At 45.4% G+C, this 24,655-nt stretch overlaps 1 protein-coding gene across 1 annotated transcript; it reads right to left on the minus strand.

Annotated features, from left to right (window-relative positions):
* Nucleotides 1-3,991: 3,991 nt before the first annotated feature.
* On the minus strand, nucleotides 3,992-11,982 carry LOC130117310 (serine-rich and transmembrane domain-containing protein 1). The gene is made up of 2 exons (XM_056285522.1): nucleotides 11,869-11,982; nucleotides 3,992-4,351 (listed from the first exon to the last, which is right to left on the minus strand). The coding sequence occupies exon 2, from the start codon at nucleotides 4,331-4,333 to the stop codon at nucleotides 3,992-3,994; it is 342 nt and encodes a 113-aa protein (XP_056141497.1). The 5' UTR covers nucleotides 4,334-4,351; nucleotides 11,869-11,982.
* Nucleotides 11,983-24,655: the final 12,673 nt, after the last annotated feature.

Here is a 24,655-nt window from a genome sequence, read left to right on the forward strand (position 1 = left end):
CAGTCAACCAAGGCCGCAGGTACCATCATACCTTTTTCTACTGCTCCGTCTGTGATGCCATCTCGCCTCTCATACGGGCCGTTGGCATTATTTCAGGACTTGTCTGACGGGTCGTCTCACGCCGGCTCACACAGCTGATCCAGATCTCGGTGTCGTGGGCGTCCGGGTAGCGTAGCGGTCTATTCCGTTGCCTACCAGCATGAGGATCGGCGGTTCGAATCCCCGTGTTACCTCTGGCTTGGTCGGGCGTCCCGACAGACACAATTGGCTGTGTCTGCGGGTGGGAAGCCGGATGTGGGTATGTGTCCTGGTTGCTGCACTAGCGCCTCCTCTGGTTGGTCTGGTTCGGGGGGGGGGGGCTGGGGGGAATAGCTTGATCCTCCCACGCGCTTCATCCCCCTGGTGAAACTCCTCACTGTCAGGTGAAAAGAAGCGGCTGGCGACTCCACGTGGATCGGAGGAGGCATGTGGTAGTCTACAGCCCTCCTTGGGTCGGCAGAGGGGGTGGAGCAGTGATCAGGACGGCTCAGAAGAGTGGGGTAATTGGCTGGGTACAGTAGGGGAGGGGGGGGGGGTCTCGGTGTCGACGGGGGCCAAATATGAACCTTTTCCTCGGTTCCTCAGATCATCGCCATCAGACACCATCAGGTGTGGCGGCCGTGTAGAGAGAGCTCTCTGACACAGTGTGAGGCCGTCACACAGTCTGAATGGTGGAATCCAGATGAGGAGCACGAGTTAAGGTCTCGGTAAGACCATTGACACGGCTCAGTCCTTCGTGAAGGAGGATGAGAAGGGTGAATAATGCAGTTTTCCCCCATTTATATGACAGATCTGTTTCTTTTTGTTGACATGTCAAAGGGTAGTCAGCTGTACTTCGAGCAGTAATTACATCTCAGATATACCATGTCAGAATTAAGATCTCAGATATACCATGTCAGAATTAAGATCTCAGAAATACCATGTCAGAATTAAGATCTCAGATATACCATGTCAGAATTAAGATCTCAGAAATACCATGTCAGAATTAAGATCTCAGATATACCATGTCAGAATTAAGATCTCAGATATACCATGTCAGAATTAAGATCTCAGATATACCATGTCAGAATTAAGATCTCAGATATACCATGTCAGAAACAAGATCTCAGATATACCATGTCAGAATTAAGATCTCAGAAATACCATGTCAGAAACAAGATCTCAGATATACCATGTCAGAAACAAGATCTCAGATATACCATGTCAGAATTAAGATCTCAGATATACCATGTCAGAATTAAGATCTCAGATATACCATGTCAGAATTAAGATCTCAGAAATACCATGTCAGAATTAAGATCTCAGATATACCATGTCAGAATTAAGATCTCAGATATACCATGTCAGAATTGAGATCTCAGAAATACCATGTCAGAATTGAGATCTCAGCAATACCATGTCAGAATTAAGATCTCAGATATACAATGTCAGAATTAAGATCTCAGATATACCATGTCAGAATTAAGATCTCAGAAATACAATGTCAGAAACAAGATCTCAGATATACCATGTCAGAATTAAGATCTCAGAAATACCATGTCAGAAACAAGATCTCAGATATACCATGTCAGAAACAAGATCTCAGATATACCATGTCAGAATTAAGATCTCAGATATACCATGTCAGAATTAAGATCTCAGATATACCATGTCAGAATTAAGATCTCAGATATACCATGTCAGAATTAAGATCTCAGATATACCATGTCAGAATTAAGATCTCAGAAATACCATGTCAGAATTAAGATCTCAGATATACCATGTCAGAATTAAGATCTCAGATATACCATGTCAGAATTAAGATCTCAGATATACCATGTCAGAAACAAGATCTCAGATATACCATGCCAGAATTAAGATCTCAGATATACCATGTCAGAAACAAGATCTCAGATATACCATGTCAGAATTAAGATCTCAGATATACCATGTCAGAATTAAGATCTCAGGGAACAGAGGAGTGTGACGGCTGCGCCCGGCTCTGTCATGGTTCACTCTCTGTGGAGACCGCCATCTCATGCCGTTATAAGCTGACAGGCAAAGAGACGACGATCCTTCACGCTCGCTGACCCGTCAATCAAAATGAGATATTCACTGTGGGATTGTGTCACTTTGTCGACCTGGTCAGTCTGTAGGTACCGAGACGTTGTGTTGCCTTCCCAAATATCACATTTCTGATTGGCCTTTTTTTTTCTTCTTTAGGCTTTAGACACACACACACACACACACACACACACACACACACACACACACCCATAAAAGGTCAACATTATTTTCCAACGTGAAATGATTTAGCGTAGCATTGGAACAGTTGTCACAGTGTCTTTCGATTTGTCTTCGACAAAAAAAAACTATTAAACACTCTATAAAGTTACGATGAATAAATTCAAAATAAGCATGCACTTCTAAAAACTTTTTTTTACAAAGTATTTGTCTTTAATATGAATCATTTTGGAATATTGAGTTTGTATTTGTTTTCACAGATATTAGTGGCTATATAGTGTACAAAGCTAGGCGTGAAAACGGCGTTAGTCGGAGACGAGGTGGACACAGGGCAGCTTTTCGTCTTTATGAAACAGGAAACGATGGACGTCCTCTTCAATCAGTCCTGAGGGACGAGACAAGTCTGGAAGAGGTCCCCTCATTGTTGGCCCCCTTTATGAACTACACCCCACCTTGGTCCTCGAAAGACGTTAAAAACTTTGTTCTGGGTAGCGTAGCGGTCTATTCTGTTGCCTACCAACACAGGGATCGCCGGTTCGAATCCCCGTGTTACCTCCGGCTTGGTCGGGTGTCCCCACAGACACAATTGGCCGTGTCTGTGGGTGGGAAGCCAGATTATTTGGGGGGGGGGGTTGCTGGTTGCTGCACTAGCGCCTCCTCTGGTCAGTCAGGGCGCCTGTTCCGGGGGAGAGGGGGGAATAGCGTGATCCTCCCACGCGCTACGTCCCCCCGGTGAAACTCCTCACCGTCAGGTGAAAAGAAGCGGCTGGTGACCCCACATGTATCGGAGGAGGCGTGTGGTAGTCTGCAGCCCTCCCCGGATCGGCAGAGGGGGCGGAGCAGTGACCGGGACGGCTCGGGAGAGTGGGGTAATTGGCCAAGTACAGTTGGGGAGAAAAAGAGGGGGGGGTCCCAAAAAAGAAAAGAAAAACTTTATTTAAAATTTCATCACACAACAAGATGTTGTGAGCATAAAATAATCAAATGGACCACTGGGGCAGGAACATGCATGCATAAAACACCAAGCTGTCGACTCCTGTTATGGCTATGGAGTGTGTGTATATGTGTGTTTGTGTGTGTGTCGTGTCCTCTCGTCACATGTACTTGTCTGTCTGCATCTGCATGTACATGTTTTCGCATGTCAACGACACCAGCAGAATCCTTTCAATGAGGCGGTCAGGGAGGGACATTTTTTTTTGGGAGGTAGCACCGCAGTTGTGCTTAAAAATCTGGAGTATATTGTCACGTAATTACAGTTGCAGCCTATATAGTTGTGCAGTCAAAATGATGAGGAAACGTAAATTGTTAAATTGCTGTGAATGACTATTTGGACATAATAAGAAACCTGTGGATTGAAGATTGTTCTTGAGTTGTTCTCCAGTCATCTTTGCAGTCTCCTTGAGTGCTGTGCAGTGGTTATGGTATTTACAGACAGCTATATGGTGGCGTAATGAAGTATCCGGAAATAAGCTCGGGGCCTATAATGTAAGGTCTCCTGTAAGACATTGTAGGAATGTTCACCTGAGACCACTAAGGGTATGGTGAACTGCTTATTGTGATGACTCAAATGGATCAAAAATACAAAATCACCATCTTTCTTTTTTTTTTTTGTGGGGTGGTAATAGGGATGCCCCCCACACCCGGCCGCCAGATCCGCCCTTGAAACGTGTGTGTATGTGAACATGCCTTTAGATGTACATCGGTGTCTGCCCCCCTTCCCCCAATTCGTTCAGTTTGACAATGAGGAGACGGTGGACCTCTGGGAGGAGATGCTGCAGATTTCCATGTTGGTGAAGGAGCTCCCTGCCTCGCTGCTGCAGTCCGGAATGGAGGAGGAGGAGGTGATGATGTTCTTCAGCCTATGGAGGGAAATGATGAGGAGGGTCAGCAGGAAAACCAGCAAGCTGAAGAAGATCCACACGTAGACGTAAACGTTCCCCTGTCGTCCCGGCGACGAGGCGGCCGCCGACGCGGAAACCGATGTCGGGGAGAGGCTGAGGAAGGTTCCGTTGTCTGCCGAGGAGATTCCGGTCTCGTTGTGGTCTACCAACAGGATGTCCATCCCAGACATCCTGGCTGACGTTATCAACTGGATTTGGAGAGGAACAAGAGAACACGATCAAGTTATTATATGCCAACAGATGTCATTTCCTCTTCACATCCCTCTTGGATACTTGACTTACATCCCTCTTGGCTGGCAGAAAAGTATTGACATTAACTCAATTGCCCCTGACATGGTTGGTACTGGACACTTTGCCACTGGGCACTCCGCCCAGATCTGATAAAGGAAATTATTGGCAAATATTGTTTGAAACCCGTCTGGTGAATACGGTGCAATTTATGATTTGTTTATTGTATCAAATAGCAGTTTATAGTACTGGTTTTAATGCTGTTGTAGCAGCAGATAGGTCCTTCACCGAACTGTGGATCAATTTTGACTTTCACATATTTTCATGTGATTGCCGAACATTTCTAACTATTCCATTGTACTTGTCCAAATGGAAAAACCTGCTCAGCTAGCATATCAGCATTACTTGTAAAGGGAATACAGGTACTGTGAGGGATAATTCATATTACAGCTTAGAAATAGTTTTTACTAACTGGAGTCAGGATACCTCCGTGGATCCTCAAGGAAACTCCATGGAGCATAACAGGAATAACTGAAGTTCGCCGTTATTTCCCTTTCCCGCTATTCACTCCGTAGGAAAACGAGAGCATGTATCAGGATGACCGTCTGAAATATTAGCTTTGATTAATAATTGAGTGTCCTTTATTAATCCCCTTGGGGGAAATTCAGTTACTGCAAATTAATCCATCCTAGCTGTGATCTGTGCAGCTAAGAGCAGTGAGCTGCCGCCCTCACGCTACGCCGGGGGACCAACTCCAGTTCTTTTCCCATTGCCTTGCTCAGGGGCACAGGCAGGAATATAAACCCTAACGTGCATGTTTCTTTTGATGGTGGGGGAAACTGGAGCACCCGGCGAAAACCCATCGCAGACACGGGGAGAACATGCAAGCTCCACACAGAGGACAACCTGGAATGATCCCCCCCCAAGGTTGGACAACCCCGGGGTTCGAACCCAGGACCTTCTTGCTGTGAGGCGACGGCGCTAACCACTGGGCCACCGTGCCGCCAAACTTTACTCACCCTTATCTCTGCTATATCAAGAACAGTGGTCTGCTTTTATACTCACGGTGGACTGAAAACGACCTCTCACACTGAGCCTTTAAGTAAAGAAGCCTTATCCAATGGGCCTGTTGCCCTTTGGAGGAAAACACAAAGGATTTAAACCAGTTTAACCAAAGGCAACATTAAATCCCTACGAATCTTTAAACAGCAGGGGGAGTGCTTGTCTTTTTGAATTGCCTCGCAGGCTGTGTGCCTGGAACCCGGGTCCACTTAGAGATGTGGGCCATCTTATATTATGAAATTAAACGTTCGTTATCACACTTCGTAAAGACAATAGACGTTTGATTCCCCCTTCCCGTGCCGCTACCTTTGCATTAAGACTGTTTGACACAACGCTCACCGATGGATTAAAAGCAGAGCAGCGGATCTAGATGGATCGAAGTCTGTATGAATGTGTGTGTGTGTGTGGGGGGGGGGGGTCAGAGAGAGAGAGAGAGATGTAAATGGAGGACACAGAGAGAAAGGCTAAGCGACGAGAGCCGATGATGATGTGAGACGGCGGTGGGTTTGGGCCAGGCCAGCCTTGTGCCCGGGCCTGATGTGTAACAGTAGAAGAAGACACATCAAAGGGAGGCGAAATTCACCATGGCCAGAATCGAGAGAGACAGAGAGAGAGAGAGAGACAGAGAGAGAGAGAGACAGAGAGAGAGAGAGAGGCCAGCACACAATCTAATTCTGTCAGCGCAGAGTACCCGCTTCTTTCCTCTCAACACAGCGGCTCTTTCTTCCCTCTTTCCCTCCCTCCCTCTTCTCTTCCTCGGTCGTTTATTCTCCTCCACCCACAGCTATGTTTGTCCGTCTCATTACGTCCCGCCTGCTAAAGGCTTTCAGGGACCTTTGTGGCAGAGGTTTGCTGTCTACAGTATACCACCATAAGTGTTATGTCAGCCCTAAACGCCGTCTGGTGAAATGTGAAAGATATCGTGTGTCGTTGTTTGTGTCGGTGATTTTGAAATATCTTGACCCATCAGGTGTTTCGTTTGGTTTTTCCCATCATAAGTTCGGCTCCACATCGCTGATTAATCTAACTATTCATTAGGTCCTCTCCGTTCGGTGACTCACAATGGGCTTATCGTTCTCCATCTGCATGCGGCATCTGTGTTCACGTCTTTTCCCCCCTCATCTAATTTTCCCGTTATTGTTCGCTCTGTTATGGGTCAGGTTTGAACTGGTGACTGGATGAGCTGTAGGGGGTTTGTTACAGTGGCTCCGTGGCACAGTGGGAAGGAAAATGTATTTTCTTAATCTTTCATTGAAATAACTGCGCTTTTGAAGTTGAAGAGACATGCTCCGTCTCCGAATTTCTCCTTTTCTTATCCACTTACCCCCCCCCCCCCACATCTCTTTCTCCCTTTGTCTCTCTGCCTTTGTCTCTGGGCGGCACAAATGACAAGAAAACTCTTCCCTCTCTCATTTACAGCCAACTATACCTCCAGGGAGAGATGTAGCGCCCCCTGCCCCCCTCTGCACTGCATGCTGGGACGTGGAGTGTGTGAGCATGAGTGAGGGTGGTGGATGTGCGAGTGGCGCGGAGTTTGAATTGTTTGCTGTATTCTTTCGGATATTCCCCTGTGTTTTTCATCCGTCCTATGTGCACGATCAGCTAAGTTTTCTTAATGCTTTGTTCAGTGTGTGTGTGTTCAGTGGTTTTGTCGAGTTGTTTTCAGGAGGACTGGCGTCCTCCAAGATGCCACCTCCGTCCATCCGTCATGGGATTCGGATAGTCGCGCTGGAGCCCAGGAGGTGCGGGAGGTTTTGTTGGCCGTTGGAGAGCAAGTTGGACATGGCAGTTTACTGTTTGCTTCCAGTGTGAACAAGGCTGTGGTGGTGTTTTTGTTGGTGAGATGACTGAGAGTGGTGTAGTTATCAGGGATATCTACGTATAGTGCTGATTCCCTGTACCAGAATCACAGTGTCAGGTGTTCAGCCGTTTATCTCCAACAAGCTGTTGGAAAATGAGCTGCGGAGGTTTGGTAAATTTGCCAGTGCATTCAAAACTGTCAATCTCGGCTGTATAGATCCGAAGCTGAAACCTGTTCAGTCACTCAGGAGACAGATGTTTATGTTTTTGGACTCTCCGACACAGATGTTTCCTTTAGAGTTAAACACGGTAATGGCTCTTACACAGTGTATGCTAGTTCGGGGCAGTTGAAATGATTTGATTGTGGCGATGTCTGCCATAAGGCTCTGTGATGGCCTGGCAGCCTGTCCAGGGTGCCTCCTCGCCTGCTGCCCAATGACTGCTGGGATAGGCTCCAGCATACCCGTCACTCTGAGAGCAGGATAAGCGGTTTGGATAATGGCTGGATGTTAACCGGGGTGACATCCGGAAGGGGTTTAATTACCAGATGGCAGGATAACAAACATACAGGACGGTTACAAGTACCTGAGTATTCCACAGGCAAATGGAAACCATGAGGAGGCAGCAAGTAGGTCAGCTACAGCCAAATCCCTCCAGAGAGTGAGGCAGGTCCTGAGGAGCTAGCTCAATGGGAAGAATAAGATCCAAACCATCAACACATATGCCCTACCAGTCAACAGATATCCAGCTGGAGTAATAAGCCGGCCAAAGGAGAAGATGAAGGCCACAGATATCAGGACATGAAAACTCCTCACAATGTATGGAGGGTTCCACCTGAGCTTGACACTGTAGGATAAGCGAAAAGATGGGGGCCAAGGATTAGTGAGTGTCAGAGCCACTATCGAGGATGAAACAAGGAACATCCACGAGTACATCAGAAAGAGGGCCCACCAGGATGAACTGCTGAGTGAGTACCTCAGGCAGCAGAAGACCGAGAGTGGGGAGGAAGAAGAAAATTAGGTATATTGGAAGACCAAGCCCGTCATTGAAATGTACTATTGACAGATAGATGACGTGGTTTGAAAATGCTGGACTGAAGGACAGCAAAGAGGCTCTGATCATAGCGGCACAAGAACAGGCACTTTGCACCAGGTCAGATGGAAGTCTGTGCAAGGCACCCCTGAGACAGTCCAGCACTTAGTAGCAGGGTGTAAAATGCTAGCTCGGAAAGTGTACACTGAAAGGCATAACCAAGTGGCTGGGATAGTGTACAGGAACATCTGTACTGAACACAGACTTGAAGTCCCCAAGTCCAAATGGGAGACACCGCCAAAGGTGGTTGAGTGTGGCGGAGCTAAGATCCTGTGGGACTGACAAGCAGGTGCTGTCTAAGCAACCAGACATTGTGTTGGTCGACAAGGAACAGAAGACAGCAGTAGTCATCGACGTAGCAATCCAGAGTGACGGCAACATCAGGAAGAAAGACCATGAGAAGCTCGAGAAATACCAAGGGCTGAGGGAAGAGCTAGATCGGATGTGGAAGGTGAAATCCACAGTAGTCCCAGTGGTCATAGGAGCACTAGGGGCTGTGACCCCCCCAAACTGAGAGAGTGGCTCCAGCAGATTCCAGCAACAACATCTGAGGTCTCTGTCCAGAAGAGTGTGGTCCTAGGAACAGCTAAGATGCCGCGCAGAACTCTCAAATTCCCAGGCCTCTGGTAGAGGACCCGAGCTTGAGGAAGACACACACCACCCGAAAAAGAGCGAGAGGGGGATTTATTTAAATATATATGCACATACACCTATAACAAAATCTTCAAGCTAAAATAAATCACTGTCCATTGCAAATGAAGCCACGAATGGGATAGCAGAGCTTTATTGGGTTACTGTAGTGGTTAATTTAATTTATAATTACGTCTTTGGTCAATCTATCCCCCACCCACCACCTGAAAATGACCTGTCCGTCCTCCACCTGCTTCACTGTTTGTCTTATCCACCGTCCCCGTCTCCCCTTTTCCTCTGTGAAATATTTCCTCTCTCTTCGTTTCTTCTCGACGTCAACCTATGCGTGCGTTTCCCCTCCTACTGGTTCCGGTTCCGTGTCGGTCGCGCTGTTGATCTTGCCTTGTTTTGAAAAACTGTGACGATGGCCGCTCGTGGTGAATTGAAGTGGCTGATAATTGTGCTTAATGATGCTTTTTGTATCCAGGCAACACGATATTTCTAGTTCTTTCCCTAGCTAATCAACTTTGAGAGGGCAGGTCATTCCCGTGTGTGTCCCGAAGGGGGGACGCGCACACACGCACACACACACACACACACACACACACACACACACACACACACACACACACACACACACACACACACACACACACACACACACACACTTATTAGCCATTCATTTCATAAATAATGGATAAGGGCCGGTGTTGCTAAAGGGCATGACATTTTGGTCATATTTTTGTCAGTGTGTGTGTGTGTGTGTGTGCATGTGTGTGTGGTTGTGGGGATGTGTGTGTTTTTATTTTCCCATGCTGTATTCATACAACATAGCTGAACAAGGACAAAAACTGAGCAATTTGGAAGAATACCATTTTTCTTTCACACACACACAGACACACCCTTGAAGCTCAAGCAGCAGATTAGCGTGAGATAAAACCCAGTGTGGATGTGGAGCATGTTGACTATGTTTGTTGACTGTGTTTGAGTTGCGGGCGGTTTCACCATAGCCGACATGGAGCTCATCCACGGGCCCATAAATTCCAACAAACCGTATCGACCGAAGGCCCCGGAGCACCGCTGACAGGTTACGGGTGTGCGTCAGAGATATGACGAATCTCAAACTGCACCTCGGACAGATGGCGCGGCTTCTCCGACGCCAGCGGTTCTCCCAACAATTCAGAATTATCCAATATTTTTGTCGTCACTTAAAAGCTTCAGGTGCAAAAATAATTGGACAGTGCTTCAAAATCAGAAGCATGGGAGCAAGAGGGAAATATACAATCGTGCCATGTTTGGTTCAGTTATGATGAATCTAATAACGTAATCTAATAACACATCTGATTTTTCATTTTTGTGCTGTCATTTTCTTTACATTTAAAGTTTTGGTTTAACTTCTCATGGGCCATCTAATGGTCCATCTCATGGTCCATCTCTTGGTCCATCTCATGAGCCATCTCTTGGTCCATCTCATGAGCCATCTCATGGTCCATCTCTTGGTCCATCTCATGAGCCATCTCATGGGCCATCTTATAGTCCATCTCGTGGTCCATCTAATGGACCATCTCATGGTCCATCTTGTTGTCCATCTCGTGGTCTATCTAATGGGCCATCTCATGGTCCATCTTATTGTCCATCTCATGGGCCATCTAATGGTCCATCTCATGGGCCATCTCGTGGTCTATCTAATGGGCCATCTCATGGTCCATCTTATTGTCCATCTCATGGGCCATCTAATGGTCCATCTCATGGGCCATCTGAGCCCCTTCAGCACACAGCCTGAGATTAATGGCTCCTCTCATCTGATTCTCTTAAGATATTCAGTACATGAAATCAGGGTTCATGGTTCAATTTGGAGTAAGTGCTCAAAATTATACCGATGGCTTCTGAGAACCCACGGCAGTGAAATCAAAAGAAGCCGGAGATGGTGTTCATCACTGTGTGTGTGTGTGTGTGTGTTTGAGCCTTCATGCCTTCATGTGTTTGATTTTGCTACTTGACTTTTCTGGTGTAGCCTATTTTGAATGTTACAACACTTTTTTTCCTGCCCGTTTCCTTATGTTTCGTAAGTTGCTCAAATTTCACAGGACTTTCCCCTGTTTGTTTCCGTGCATTTCATGTGCTGCGTGTGACACTGGTACTGATTCTGAGTCTGCACACATCATCTTTTGTATCTGAGCTTGTTATGTAGACCAGGATGAGTCGTCCATCCCTCTGAGCAACAAACGCCGGCCTGTGGGCGTCTCTCACCATGAGGAACATTTAATGCCCTTGTCCCTTTTTTCTTTGAATTCCAGGGAACAATTACCGCCTTTATCTCTCTCTCTCTCTCTCGCTCCCTCCATCCCTCCGTCTTAGCCCCCCATGAGAAGGCCCCTCATTCCCCATGCCAGTGCATGAATGAAGTGAATCCGTTACCCTGTCGTTAACCTTGTTAGCTGGCCACCGCAACAAAATACTCGGCGACTGCCACAGACATCCCTTTCTTCCCGCTGTCCTCTTTGTATTCTTATTTTTCTTCCTGTCTTTCCCCGCTCCCTGACCGTCGCCAGTACCGCGGACAGGCTGTAAACCACTTAATTTCCGGAAAAAAGTCATTTCTGGAGAAAAGCATTGCACGCTAAAGTTGTCGAGAAGTGGACGGAGAGCGGTTGCTTTGAAGGTGAACGCCGCCTTTCCACATTTTGCCATTGTCACATGATGCCCCGGTCTCCTGTCTACTCAACACAACGACTTGTGGAGCGATAGAGGGCAAGATAGCCCCCATCCTCTCTCTCTCTCTCTTGTCTGTGTTTCTCTCAGAGCAGCTCGGACACGTCTAATCTTTAGGATCCTGAATACACGGCAGAACATAAAGCGCTGCTCAGACGGGTTAGGAAATGGAGTTACAGACCTGTTTGTTAGTGGGGCCGCTGTTTTCCTCCCTCACGTCCTGCAGAAATCCATTCCGTTCTGTTTCCTCTTCCAGCTGAACAATCCTGATATATTGCCCCGCAGACCTTCTCTGTGCAACAGTCCGCTCTCTCTCTCTCTCTCTCTCTCTCTCTCTCTCTCTCTCTCTCTCTCTCTCTCTCCCCCCTCCTTTCTGTCTCTCTCTCTCTCTCTCTCTCCCCCCTCCTCTCTGTCTCTCCCCCCCTCCTCTCTCCCCCCTCTCGCTCCTCTCTCGCTGTCTCTCTCCCCCTCGCTCTCTGTCTCTCTCCTCTCTCTCTGTCTCTGTCTCTGTCTCTCTCTCTCTCTCTCTCTCTCTCTCTCTCTCTCTCTCTCTCTCTCTCTCTCTCTCTCTCTCTCTCTCCTCTTGCTCTCTCTCCTCTCTCGGTCTCTCTCCCTCTCTCTCGGTCTCTCTCCCTCTTGCTCTCTCTCCCTCTTGCTCTCTCTCTGTCTCTCTCCCTCTTGCTCTCTCTCCCTCTTGCTCTCTCTCCTCTCTCGGTCTCTCTCCCTCTCTCGGTCTCTCTCCCTCTCGCTCTCTCTCTGTCTCTCTCTCTCTCTCTCCCTCCCTCCCTCCCCCCCCCTCTCCCCCCTCCCTCTCGTGCGCTCTCTCTCCTGTCCTCTCACGCTGTCTGTCTTTCTTCCTCTCTCTGTCTCTCTCTCTCTCTCTCCCTTCTCTCCCCCCTCCCTCTCCTGCGCTCTCTCTCCTGTCCTCTCACGCTGTCTGTCTTTCTTCCTCTCTCTGTCTCTCTCTCTCCCTTCCTCCCCCCTCTCTCCCCCCTCCCTCTCGTGCGCTCTCTCTCCTGTCCTCTCACGCTGTCTGTCTTTCTTCCTCTCTCTGTCTCTCTCCCCCTCGCTCTCTCTCCTCTCTCCCTCTTGCTCTCTCTCCCTCTTGCTCTCTCTCCTCTCTCAGTCTCTCTCCCTCTCTCGGTCTCTCTCGCTCTCTCTCTCTCTCTGTCTCTCTCTCTCTCTCTCTCCCTCCCCCCTCCCTCTCCTGCGCTCCCTCTCCTGTCCTCTCACGCTGTCTGTCTTTCTTCCTCTCTCTAACCCCCCCGCCACTCTTAATCTTCCACTCCAACCCGCACGCACCACGGACACTCACGCACAGGCGCTTTACACAACATACACATTAGAGTCACCGCAGTCGAAGTGCACTGTCAGATTTGGATCTGCTCTGAATGAATGGAATAACATTCACGGGAGGGGGGGGGGGACATCATGCGTAAGATACTCGCACCCTGAGCGAGGGACTGTGGCTAATGAATGATACAGCTGTTTTTTTCATGGGAATCTGGAGGTTAGGAAAGAGAGAGAGAGCGAGAGAGAAAGTGGCGCTCACTCTCTGTGTCTGATGTGCCCCTCCACCCCAACCTCCCACCCCACACTTTGCCTCTCTTTCACGTCCTGCTCCTCCTCCACGTCCCTCCCTGCCTCTCATCATCACCCCTCAATAACTGCCGTGTTAACCGTCTCTCTCGGTCTGCTTTCTTTGGATCAGTCTCACTGGTCATGTGGTTGATTTTCTGTTTGCGTTCGCGTCGGGTAACATGTGGTTGTGGAAACTACCATCAACGTGGCTTCAAGCAAGGCACACAGCCCCCAACTCCCAACTCCGCTGCTCTCTGTGAATTGCATCAGCAGACCGCATCCGGCAATGAGTCTATTGGTTATCGATATACCGCAGCTGTCAACTCCCGTGATGAGACCTCCAAACCAGTGAATCAGAACCAGAATCAGAATACTTTATTCACCCCCGAGGGGAAATTGGGTATGAAAAGAAAGATAACTTTGCTGTCGTCGCCTCTAAATTTCTCAGCTATTATCTCCTCAACGAAGCTCTCCCATGATGGCAGCAAGACCTTTTTATTTCACCTCAGTTACAAAGTGCTGCACAAGATACAGAAAAACAAGTATTAATTACAACCCTTTTGCAGGGAAGTCCAAGTCGGTAGAGAAGGGTTTTAAGAAGTTTTTAAAGCTGTTTACAGACTCAACTGATCTAACGGGGGGCTGTTCCAGAGGGACGGGGCCCTGACGGCGAAAGCACAATCACCCTTGGATTTGCTGAGGGAGCAGGGTATGAATAAGAGACCTGGGTCGGAAGAGCCAAGTGGCCTAGAGTTTGAATAAGGATGCAACATTTTGGAAATGTGTAAAGGGGCAAGATCATGTGGGGCCTTATATGTGATAAGCAGTATCTTGAAAACTATTCTATTCTTTACTTGGCTTGATGTGGAATCTATAATTGGTATTGGTTAGCAGCCTGGCTGCAGCATTTTGCAAGAGTTGCAGGCGTGACAGGGCTTCCTTGCTGAGACTGGAGCAAAGAGCATTGCAGCTGTCAAGGAGTGAAAAAATAGGGTATGAATTAGTAATTCTAGATCTCAGGTTGTTTGCATTGATTTGATTTTTATGATGTTCCTGGTTTGGAAAAAACAAGGTTTGCACAGGTGTGTCTATATGTGGGTCAAAGTTCAGATTACACCCATATTTCTTGAGGAGGGTTTAACATTGCTGGGGAAACAATATTTCATTTCATTTCATGTACTTGAATACATGTAATGAAATGACAAAGTGTTCCTGATTCCCGATTGGTGGTCAGAGGGCCAATACAGGGTCTCACTTCAGAGACAAGCTTATTAGGACCAATAAGGCGAACCTTGGTTTTGTCTGAATTGAGCTGAAAGAAATTGACATCCCTTCCTTAATAGCAGCCAGGCAGTCATGGAGGGTACCAATATTACCCATATCATTTGGCTTAACTGATAAATACAGTTGCATGTCATCAGTGTAGCAGTGGTGAGAGATGCAATTAAACTGGCTAACCAGATTGCCTAGCAGTAACATGTAAAGTGAGAAAAGGATGGGACCAAGGATTGAATCCTGTAGAACTCCACAGAGTATAGGGGCAGTTGAGGATATAAAGTTGTCTGAAAACCTGAAACTTCTTGTTAGACAGATAGGATGAGAGCCAATTGAGAGCAGAGCCCAAGATACCAACCCACTTATTTAAATGATCAACCAAGATGGAGTGATCAATAGTATCAAAAGCAGGCATCCGGGCATTGTAGCAGTCTATTCTGTTGCCTACCAATATGGGTATCTGCGGTTCGAATCCCTGTGTTACATCCGGCTTGGTTGGGCATTCCCACAGACACAATTGGCCATGTCTACAGGTGGGAAGCCGGATGTGGGTATGTGTTCTTGGTCGCTGCACTAGCACCTCCTCTGGTCGGCCAGGGCGCCTGTTCAGGGGGGAGGGGGAACTGGGAGGAATAGCGTGTTCCTCCCATGTGCTACATCCCCTTGGTGAAACTCCTCACCGTCAGGTGAAAAGAAATGGCTGGTGACTCCACATGTATCGGAGGAGGCATGTGGCAGTATGCAGCTCTCCCCGGATCGGCAGAGGGGGTGGAGCAGTGACCAGGATGGCACGGAAGAGTGGGGTAATTGGCCAGATACAGTTGGGGAGAAAAAGGGGAAAAAAATCCAAAAGAAAAAAAAATAGTATCAAAAGGAACAGTTAAATCAAGCAGGACCAGGATAGAATTTCACCATTGTCAGCTCGCGTGAGGATGTCATTTGTCACTCTTAGTAGCGCTGTTTCTGTACTATGTTGGTGGCGAAAGCTAAATTGACATTTATGGAAAATAATGTGTCCTTCAATGTCTATAGGGTTAGTGGTTGCGTCAGGAAGGACAGCCAATGTAAAATTTTGCCAAATCAAAGCATTATGTGGACTGACAAGTCAATACCATATCAAATCAGAATACTTTATTCATCCCCGAGGGGAAATTGGGTCCTATTACAGACACTTATGCTCTAGTAAAGAAAAAACTAAAAACTAACAAGATACAAGATAACAAGAAAATGGAAGCAAGTAGAAACAAGAAAAACAGGAACAAATGGAAATAAAAGATAAGATAAGAAAAAGAAATAAGAGCAAAATATGTAATCATATGTGCACCATAACACCCTATCTATACTGCACTACCGCAGCACAAAACAAACAGCACATTAGTCGATGCTCCATACCGGATCGGTCAAGGCCCAGATTAACAACAGCCGCCATCGGTGCTGTGCCCTCACAGGGTACCGATGGAAACTGTAAAATCCGCTGTGGCAACCCCTGAGAGACAGGGAACAAGCCGAAAGAAGAAGAAGAATTGTGTCCTTCAATGATCTCAAGGAGCTGCTGTGCAATGATTTTTTTTTCAAGAATTTTGGAGATGAATGGTAGTTTTGAAATAAGTCTGTAGTTATTTGGGTTGGATCTCTCCCTCTGTCTTCGTTTCTCTCTACTTATTTCTGCTCTTCCATCTCAACAGTATTTTTAGACAGCAATATACACGAGTCTATATTGGCTGCTTGGGATGCACCGATATAACTTTTTCACTGCTGATGCTTTTTCATATTCTCAATCTCTAGGTATTGCCTGATACTGAGTACTGATCTGATCCATTAGTTTTGCTGAACAGTGCAGATTTTGACCATTAGTTTGAGCCAATAAGCAAAAACAGTTGAGACAGTCAGTTTTTTCTACCATTATAGAAATACAGGCTTCCATGTGCCAAAAATGCAGTAAAATCACGTTATTTTGCTTTTATTTATGTCAGATTTAGTCAGATCAGATTTTAATCTTGGTTAAAGTCTCCGATACTCCATTTTAGCCAGGTATCACCCGCTATCAGATACCAGTATTAGTATCAGTGCTATCATGTAAAAATCTTGACACAATATTTTTTACTTTTAATTTGATTGAAACTGGGTAGGGTCTTTATGTGCTGATTTTTTTGTGATCAATGAACTTCGTGAACCCTTCTCTTCCATTTTCAAGTTACCAAATGGAAAGTCCTCACTACCCTTTGTAATGCTGATACTCTAGTCTAGGGCTTTGACATTTTTCTCCTGCTCTGCAAAACCCATCGCTTGATGTAGACACCTGCTGATCCACACATTGTGAACTGCCTTTCAGCCAGCATGCACCTAAAATATGATATGAATATACTCGCGCGGCTCTCCTGATGTTATTCATGGAGGTGTGATGCACGAGGCAGATGAAAGGAAGGGGTATCTCCTCCTCCACAGATGCTGCTGTGTTTTTATTAATTATTTATTTAACAGGGACAATGGACTGCCATTGACTGTGCCAGAGTTAGCTAGATAGCTAAATTTCATCCGCAGTCCCTGGGCAGGTATATGTCCATAAAAGAATTATGCATCAAATGTGGACCGGGGTACAGAGAAACTAAAAACACTCCCCATTTAAAACATTACATTATATAAAAAAAGAAAGAGAAAATACAATATGTCCAGTACTTTGTGGTTAATAGTCACATGATTGATTATATGTCAGCCAGGATTTCAATTATGATTTGAAACTAGAGAAGGTAAAGAATTGTCTGATAGTGCTAGGTATTGCATTCCAAAAGTTTGCAGCTCTAATGGAGGAAGCTGAGCAGCCAAATTTGGTGAACCTGTGCTGAACTACACAGTTAGTTGCCTCTGGCAGATGCTCTTGTTTGCCTGATGTTATCTGAGCAGAGTGACGCAACCTCTGTTAGTGGGGGTGGAGCAAGATTGTGAGTCATTTGGTACATTAAGCAGGAGTTTGCAAGGTGAAAAAAAATATCAAAGGTCAAAACCTTTTACTTTGTACTTATATGACAGTGATGATACCACGTAGGCCTTTTGTCCAATATTTTGAGCGTTCTTTTGTATAAGCTGTGGCTGGGCCTAAGAATGTTTTTCCTGTTTGGGACCATATGGTAATACAGTATGACAGGTGTGGGGAAAATCATAGAGTGCATGTACAACTTATAACAGCATCTGCCGACAATTGGTTACGAATGAATTTGAAATGGCTATGGTTCAGTTTGACTTTACGGATGAGCCTTTTCACATGTTTTTCAAAGGTTAGGTGTGAATCAATTATCCCAAGGTACTTAAAGTCTCAGACTAGTTGAAGCTTTTTACCCTTAATAAAGATTTCCGGGTGATGAATATCGTTCCTCCCGATTGAAAAATATATATAGTCTTTATATAGAGTCTTGCTAATATTCAAAGAGAGACAGAGCTGAGTGAGCCAGTCAGAGATGCTAGATATTGCTGCCATTTAACTTATGTGCCACCTGCTGTTTTGTCTTGGCATTCACCAATTTGATCAAGTAACAATAACAATCGACAATTCTATGATTTCACAAAGTGTGGCAGCCAAAATCTTGGTATTATGTTTAAACCCAGCCTTTCCTTTGATAAGCACATTAAAGAAATCACCAAGACTGCCTTTTGTCACTTATATAACAGCTACAATTCGGTCTTTCCTGTCCATGGCTGACACAGAGACTCTAATACATGCATTTGTTTCATCCAGACTTGATTACTATAATGTTCTGTTTTCAGGTCTGCCCCATTCTAGCACTAAAAGTCTTCAGATGGTTCAGAATGCTGCAGCTAAAATCCTAACTGAAACTAGAAAATTTGACCATGTTACACCAATTCTTGCCTCCCTTCATTGGCTTCCTATCCATGTTAGATCAGAATACAAGGTGCTTCTGCTGACTTATAAAATCCTAAATGGGCTTGCCTCATCATACCTGTCTGAGCTCCTTAAACCATACATTCCATCTCAAGTTCTCCGCTTCCAAAATACAGGGCTCCTGTGTGTACCCAAAGTTAAGAAGAAGCCAGCTGGTGGCAGGGCCTTTTCCTATTGGGCCCTGTTCTTGTGGAATAACCTGCCTGCTGCCGTGAGACAATCAGTCTGTGGAGTTCTTTGAATCCAAATTTAAAACTCATCTTTTTGCCTTAACCTACAATTAGTTGCCTTTAAGTTGAGTACTTCAGGACTTGTACTGCATGGCGGGTCTGTTTCTGTCTCAATAAATTTACCAGGCACTGTTCTGCCAACGAGATTATAGGGTATAGATTATTGACTACTGCAAACTGTTCTCTTCTCTCACATGTCTTTTCCCTCTCTCTTGCCTATTCTGCTGTGTATGTGAATGGTGTGAAGTGAGTCTCCCCTGTGTGCATGTGTAGTCTGTCGTTCTGTCAGATCTACATGGTGATGATGGTCGCCACCTGGACATTGCTTGACATCCTCCTCATCATATTCTTCGTATAACAGAATTATAATTCTATTATAATTCTGTTATCTTCTTTCAATGTTGTATTCTGCAAATTGTTTACATACCACATCCACTGCATGTCTGTCCATCTTGGGAGAGAGATCCTTTTTCTGTTGCTCTCCCTGAGGTTTCCTCCTGTTTTTTCTACCTGTCAAAGGGTTGTTTTAGGGAGTTGTTCCTAATCCAATGTGAGGGTCTAAAGACAGGACGTTGTATTGCTGTAAAGCCCACTGAGGCAAATTTGTAATTTGTGATAATGGGCTATACAATTAAAATGGACTTGACAAAAATAATGGTATCATCCACATACATTTGAGTCATTATATCAGGGAATACAGTAGGAAGATCATTAAAATATAAGCTGAAGAGTAAGGGGCCCAGGATAGGTCCCTGGGGCACACCATAGGAACAGTCTGTTTGTGAGGAGAGCTTTGTTCCAATCCGTGTGCATTGCCTTAGCATTGTCAAATAGGACTCCATGCATTTCATAGTATTTTCAGAAAAATTAAAATGTGCAAGTTTAGGCAGAAGGACCTCATGATTCACAGTGTCAAATGTCCTGTGTAAATCCAAAAATACTGCTCCTATAACGCAAACCCTGTCAAGTTTCCACTTAATTTGCTCTATGAGATAACAATTGGCTGTCTCAGTAGAGTAATTCTTTCTAAAACCAAATTGCATTAGGTGAAGTGAGTTATGTCTTCTGTTCAGAAAATCCACAAGCTGCACTGTTACCATTTGCTCTTCATTCCATAGCAGGAGGGGCATCAAAATAGGGGAACAGAAAAAGCGAAAATGAGAAGAAGAGATCATAGACTACTTCACGGGAGACCAAACTCCAGCTCTAGGGACCACAGCTGAGAGTCTCCTACAACCAAGGGCAAGAATTCAATCATAGAGGATAGCTCTGAGGTTCAGTTGAAGATCATAGACATACACAATGTTTTTGTTCAAATCTAATTTGAATCACCCTAAAATACACAATTGTGTGGATAAATATATCAATGAGACATTAAAGACCATTTCTTCAGTGCTGACAGTCCTAAGGGAAAAGCCGCAGACATGTGTGAAGGAAGCATATGAGACATTATTTAATAATTCTCCTAATCACATTTCCCCCTGACTCCATTCTACCAATCACTGTATGCAAGACTAATTTTCTACCAATCACAGCCAATAATGATCAGCCCTCTCTGACAGCCAGACTATATTCCCATGATTCCTAACATTCTATAAAGGCTCAACTGGCTTCAAAGTCTAGCAATGCTGACTGCGGCTGTGTGATAGCATATATTTGTGTACTTGTATTTTAGCCAACAATATGTCTTGTGTGCACGTGTGTACATCCGTAAGTGCCTTTTATTTGTTTTTGTGTTGGGTTTTTTTTGTTTTTTTTTGTTTTGTGGTTTTGCATGTGTACGCCTGTATGTACACTTGTCAGCATTTTGTGTGTCATTTTGGATCTGTGTTTATTTATGTGTGTGTGTGTATATTTCAGTGCGAAGTGATGGCGTGTCAGAGCAAGTCTGTGTATTCATGCATGCTTAAATGTCTTTTATGTGCATGGTGCATGCATGAGTTTTTGTATGTGCATGTGCAAGTGTGTGTGTGTGTGTGTGTTTGCATGAGGACTGCGGGATGGAGATAAGAGCTCTGGCCTCAGCTGGCTTTTGTTACTAATCCCAGAAGGAGAGGAAGTGGACGCTGATTCCGTGTCATTCCCCGATATCCCAGCCTGTTCTGATCCCATGCCATCCAAGTGCTGACCTTGCGAGGACACCATCCTCTGCAGCACGTTTTAATAAGTGGGGCTCATGCAGCAACAGGGTGTGCATCTGCATTTGGGAAGCATTTTGGGTAAAATAGGAGCTGCCAAGCTCAGCTGGCTTAACATGTAGAAGCAGCGACGGACCAAAACATCATGATGAGAAGGAAGAGCAAGGTGCTACAAACAACAATTGTGAATATTGTGTTCATAGTTCATCGCATTTTAAATGTGCCACCAGATATACTTCCCAGCTTTCTGACAGAATCCATCCACCCTCATGAGTCAATGGCTGGTTAAAGTGGTAGTAAACTTTTTTTTTTGTACATCTTTTTATTTGAAGACATGTTGGTATGGACCTAGATTAGTAGAACTGATTGCCCTCATGATAAATTCACCAAAAAACAAGACATCCCACAACCAGAGGCAGGAAATTCGTAGTGTTTATGTTTGGTAGAAAACACCTCTTGTGATCAACTCCCTCTACGTGTCCTACGTCATATGGGGGCATCAAATGTGCAGAGCCCCATGTGATGAAGCCGACACACATGTCTGTCATCTCAGACCAACAACATAGGAGGCTAGTAGAAAGACAACATGCTGGTGTTAGCCAACTGAACTCTCTGAGTAGACGTGTGAGATGCTGGGACGAGATGTTCTACTACAACACTGACACCATCACTCTAACCCACACCTCCATCACTGTCCTCCATTCACCCCTTTATATCCATACACCCCTTTATATCCTTTATACATGGATACCTCCATCACCGGCCTCTACATCTACACCCCTTTATACATGAGCACCACCATCACCGTCCTCTACAACTACACCTGTTTATATCCTTTTTACATGGACACCTCCATCACTGTCCTCTACATCTACACCCCTTTATATCCTTTATACATGGACACCTCCATCACTGTCCTCTATATCTACACCCCTTTATATCCTTTATACATGGACACCTCCATCACTGCTCTCTACATCTACACCCCTTTATATCCTTTATACTTGGACACCACCATGACCATCCTCTACAATTACACCTGTTTATATCCTTATACATGGACACCTCCATCACTGTCCTCTACATCTACACCCCTTTATATCCTTTATACATGGACACCTCCATCACTGTCCTCTATATCTACACCCCTTTATGTCCTTTATACTTGGACACCTCCATCACTGTCCTCTATATCTACACCCCTTTATATCCTTTATACTTGGACACCACCATGACCATCCTCTATAATTACACCTGTTTATATCCTTTATACATGGACACCTCCATCACTGTCCTCTACATCTACACCCCTTTATATCCTTTATACATGGACACCTCCATCACTGTCCTCTACATCTACACCCCTTTATATCCTTTATACATGGACACCTCCATCACTGTCCTCTACATCTACACCCCTTTATATCCTTTATACATGGACGCCTCCATCACTGTCCTCTATATCTACACCCCTTTATATCCTTTATACTTGGACACCACCATGACCATCCTCTACAACTACACCTGTTTATATCCTTTATACATGGACAACTCCATCACTGTCCTCTACATCTACACCCCTTTATATCCTTTATACATGGACACCTCCATCACTGTCCTCTATATCTACACCCCTTTATATCCTTTATACTTGGACACTTCCATCACTGTCCTCTACATCTACACCCCTTTATGTCCTTTATACATGGACACCTCCATCACTGTCCTCTATATCTACACCCCTTTATATCCTTTATACTTGGACACCTCCATCACTGTCCTCTACATCTACACCCCTTTATATCCTTTATACATGGACACCTCCATCACTGTCCTCTACATCCACCCCCCTTTATACATGAGCACCACCATCACCGTCCTCTACAACCACACCTGTTTATATCCTTTATACATGGACACCTCCATCACTGTCCTATATCTACACCCCTTTATATCCTTTATACTTGGACACCTCCATCACTGTCCTCTACATCTACACCCCTTTATATCCTTTATACATGGACACCTCCATCACTGTCCTCTATATCTACACCCCTTTATATCCTTTATACTTGGACACCTCCATCACTGTCCTCTACATCTACACCCCTTTATATCCTTTATACATGGACACCTCCATCACTGTCCTCTACATCCACCCCCCTTTATACATGAGCACCACCATCACCGTCCTCTACAACCACACCTGTTTATATCCTTTATACATGGACACCTCCATCACTGTCCTCTATATCTACACTCCTTTATATCCTTTATACTTGGACACCTCCATCACTGTCCTCTACATCTACACCCCTTTATATCCTTTATACATGGACACCTCCATCACTGTCCTCTATATCTACACCCCTTTATATCCTTTATACTTTGACACCTCCATCACTGTCCTCTACATCTACACCCTTTATATCCTTTATACATGGACACCTCCATCACTGTCCTCTATATCTACACCAGTTTTTATCATTTTTTTCTAGGCGTAGACAGGCTGATAAATGGAGGATTTACTTCCTCTTTAAAGGAAAAGTTTGATATGACCATAACCAGAACTCTCTCTCTCTCTCTCTCTCTCTCTCTCTCTCTCTCTCTCTCTCTCTCTCTCTCTCTCTCTCTCTCTCTCTCACTCTCTTCTCAGATGGAGATGGAGTCTTTTTCTTGAGGTTGAGCCTCAGGAAACAGACAAGGTACACGTTGTGAAGAATCGTGTGACCTTCCGTTCCACTTGGACGATCTCAAAGATCGGGCGTAAGAAGGGCCTGCATCTCAAATCGTCTCCCCGCAACAGCAGAGCGCCAGTCAGAAGGGTCTGTATAAAACCGAGGGCAGCGGACAGAGACAAAGTACTGAGGGATAACAGTGGCATGGTGTCGCTCTCTCTCTCTCTCTCTCTCTCTCTCTCTCTCTGTACACAAGCCTGGCAGGCGTCCTTCTGCTCAGAATGCCAATGAGGTCTTTTTTCTTCCGCAGTTTTCTGAGGACAGTGACAGTACATGCGAACAGCAGCACACACCATGCTTCTGTACTGCGCTCTGGATGTTGCGGTGTCGAGTCTCATTTTTCAGTGCTACAGAATGAATTAGAGAGGGGGGACGAGCGCCTTTTGAAAGTCGCCCTCTGTTCACCTCAGCCTCACAACGCTAATAGTCTCGGATATGTTGCCCCGTCCCACGGAAAGCGTCCGGTCTAAATTCATGAAAGAGGAGAAGAAAAGAAAAATTGTCTTCAAAGTTGGATTCATTTGAATATATGAATAATTTAGCGCAGCAAAGATTCAGGGTCCTTAAATTGCAAATAATATTAAAAAAAATACGCTTACTGTTCAGATATACATAATTCATAACTTCCATGGCTCAGGGATGGAGAAATCGGGGGCCTCGGTGCTCGGAGAGGTTAGCTATGAGAGGAGGGGGATACAAAGGGAGAAACCCCATCTCAACACCTCGCCTTCCAGCACAATTACTGACTCACCACCCCCCCCTCTCTGTGTCTCTCTCTCTCTCTCTCTCTCTCTCTCTCTCTCTCTCTCTCTCTCTCTCTCTCTCTCTCTCTCTCTGTCTCTCTCTCTGTCAGTTGCCACGTATCAGATACGGTCGACTTCCCTCTCTCACTCTCTTTCCATTCTCTTCCTCCCTGTCTTCCTCCCCAGATCACCCTGAATAGTTAATGATGAGGAAAAAGAGACGGCACACACCAAAAAGTCAATAATTAAACTTTCATCAAAAGGTTTGTGGCATCATTATGGCTATCGCCACATGCTGGGGTACTTTATAAAGACAGCCACAGGCACATTTCTTTAAATTGGGCCAGAGAGTCTGTGTTTGTGTTTGT

The sequence above is a fragment of the Lampris incognitus genome, chromosome 8, assembly GCF_029633865.1.
Source record: "Lampris incognitus isolate fLamInc1 chromosome 8, fLamInc1.hap2, whole genome shotgun sequence".
Taxonomy (NCBI): Eukaryota; Metazoa; Chordata; class Actinopteri; order Lampriformes; family Lampridae; genus Lampris; species Lampris incognitus.

Excerpts from the sequence above, each read along its gene's own strand:
- LOC130117310 (XM_056285522.1), bottom strand. The coding sequence starts at position 4,333 with ATGTCTGGGATGGACATCCTGTTGGTAGACCACAACGAGACCGGAATC.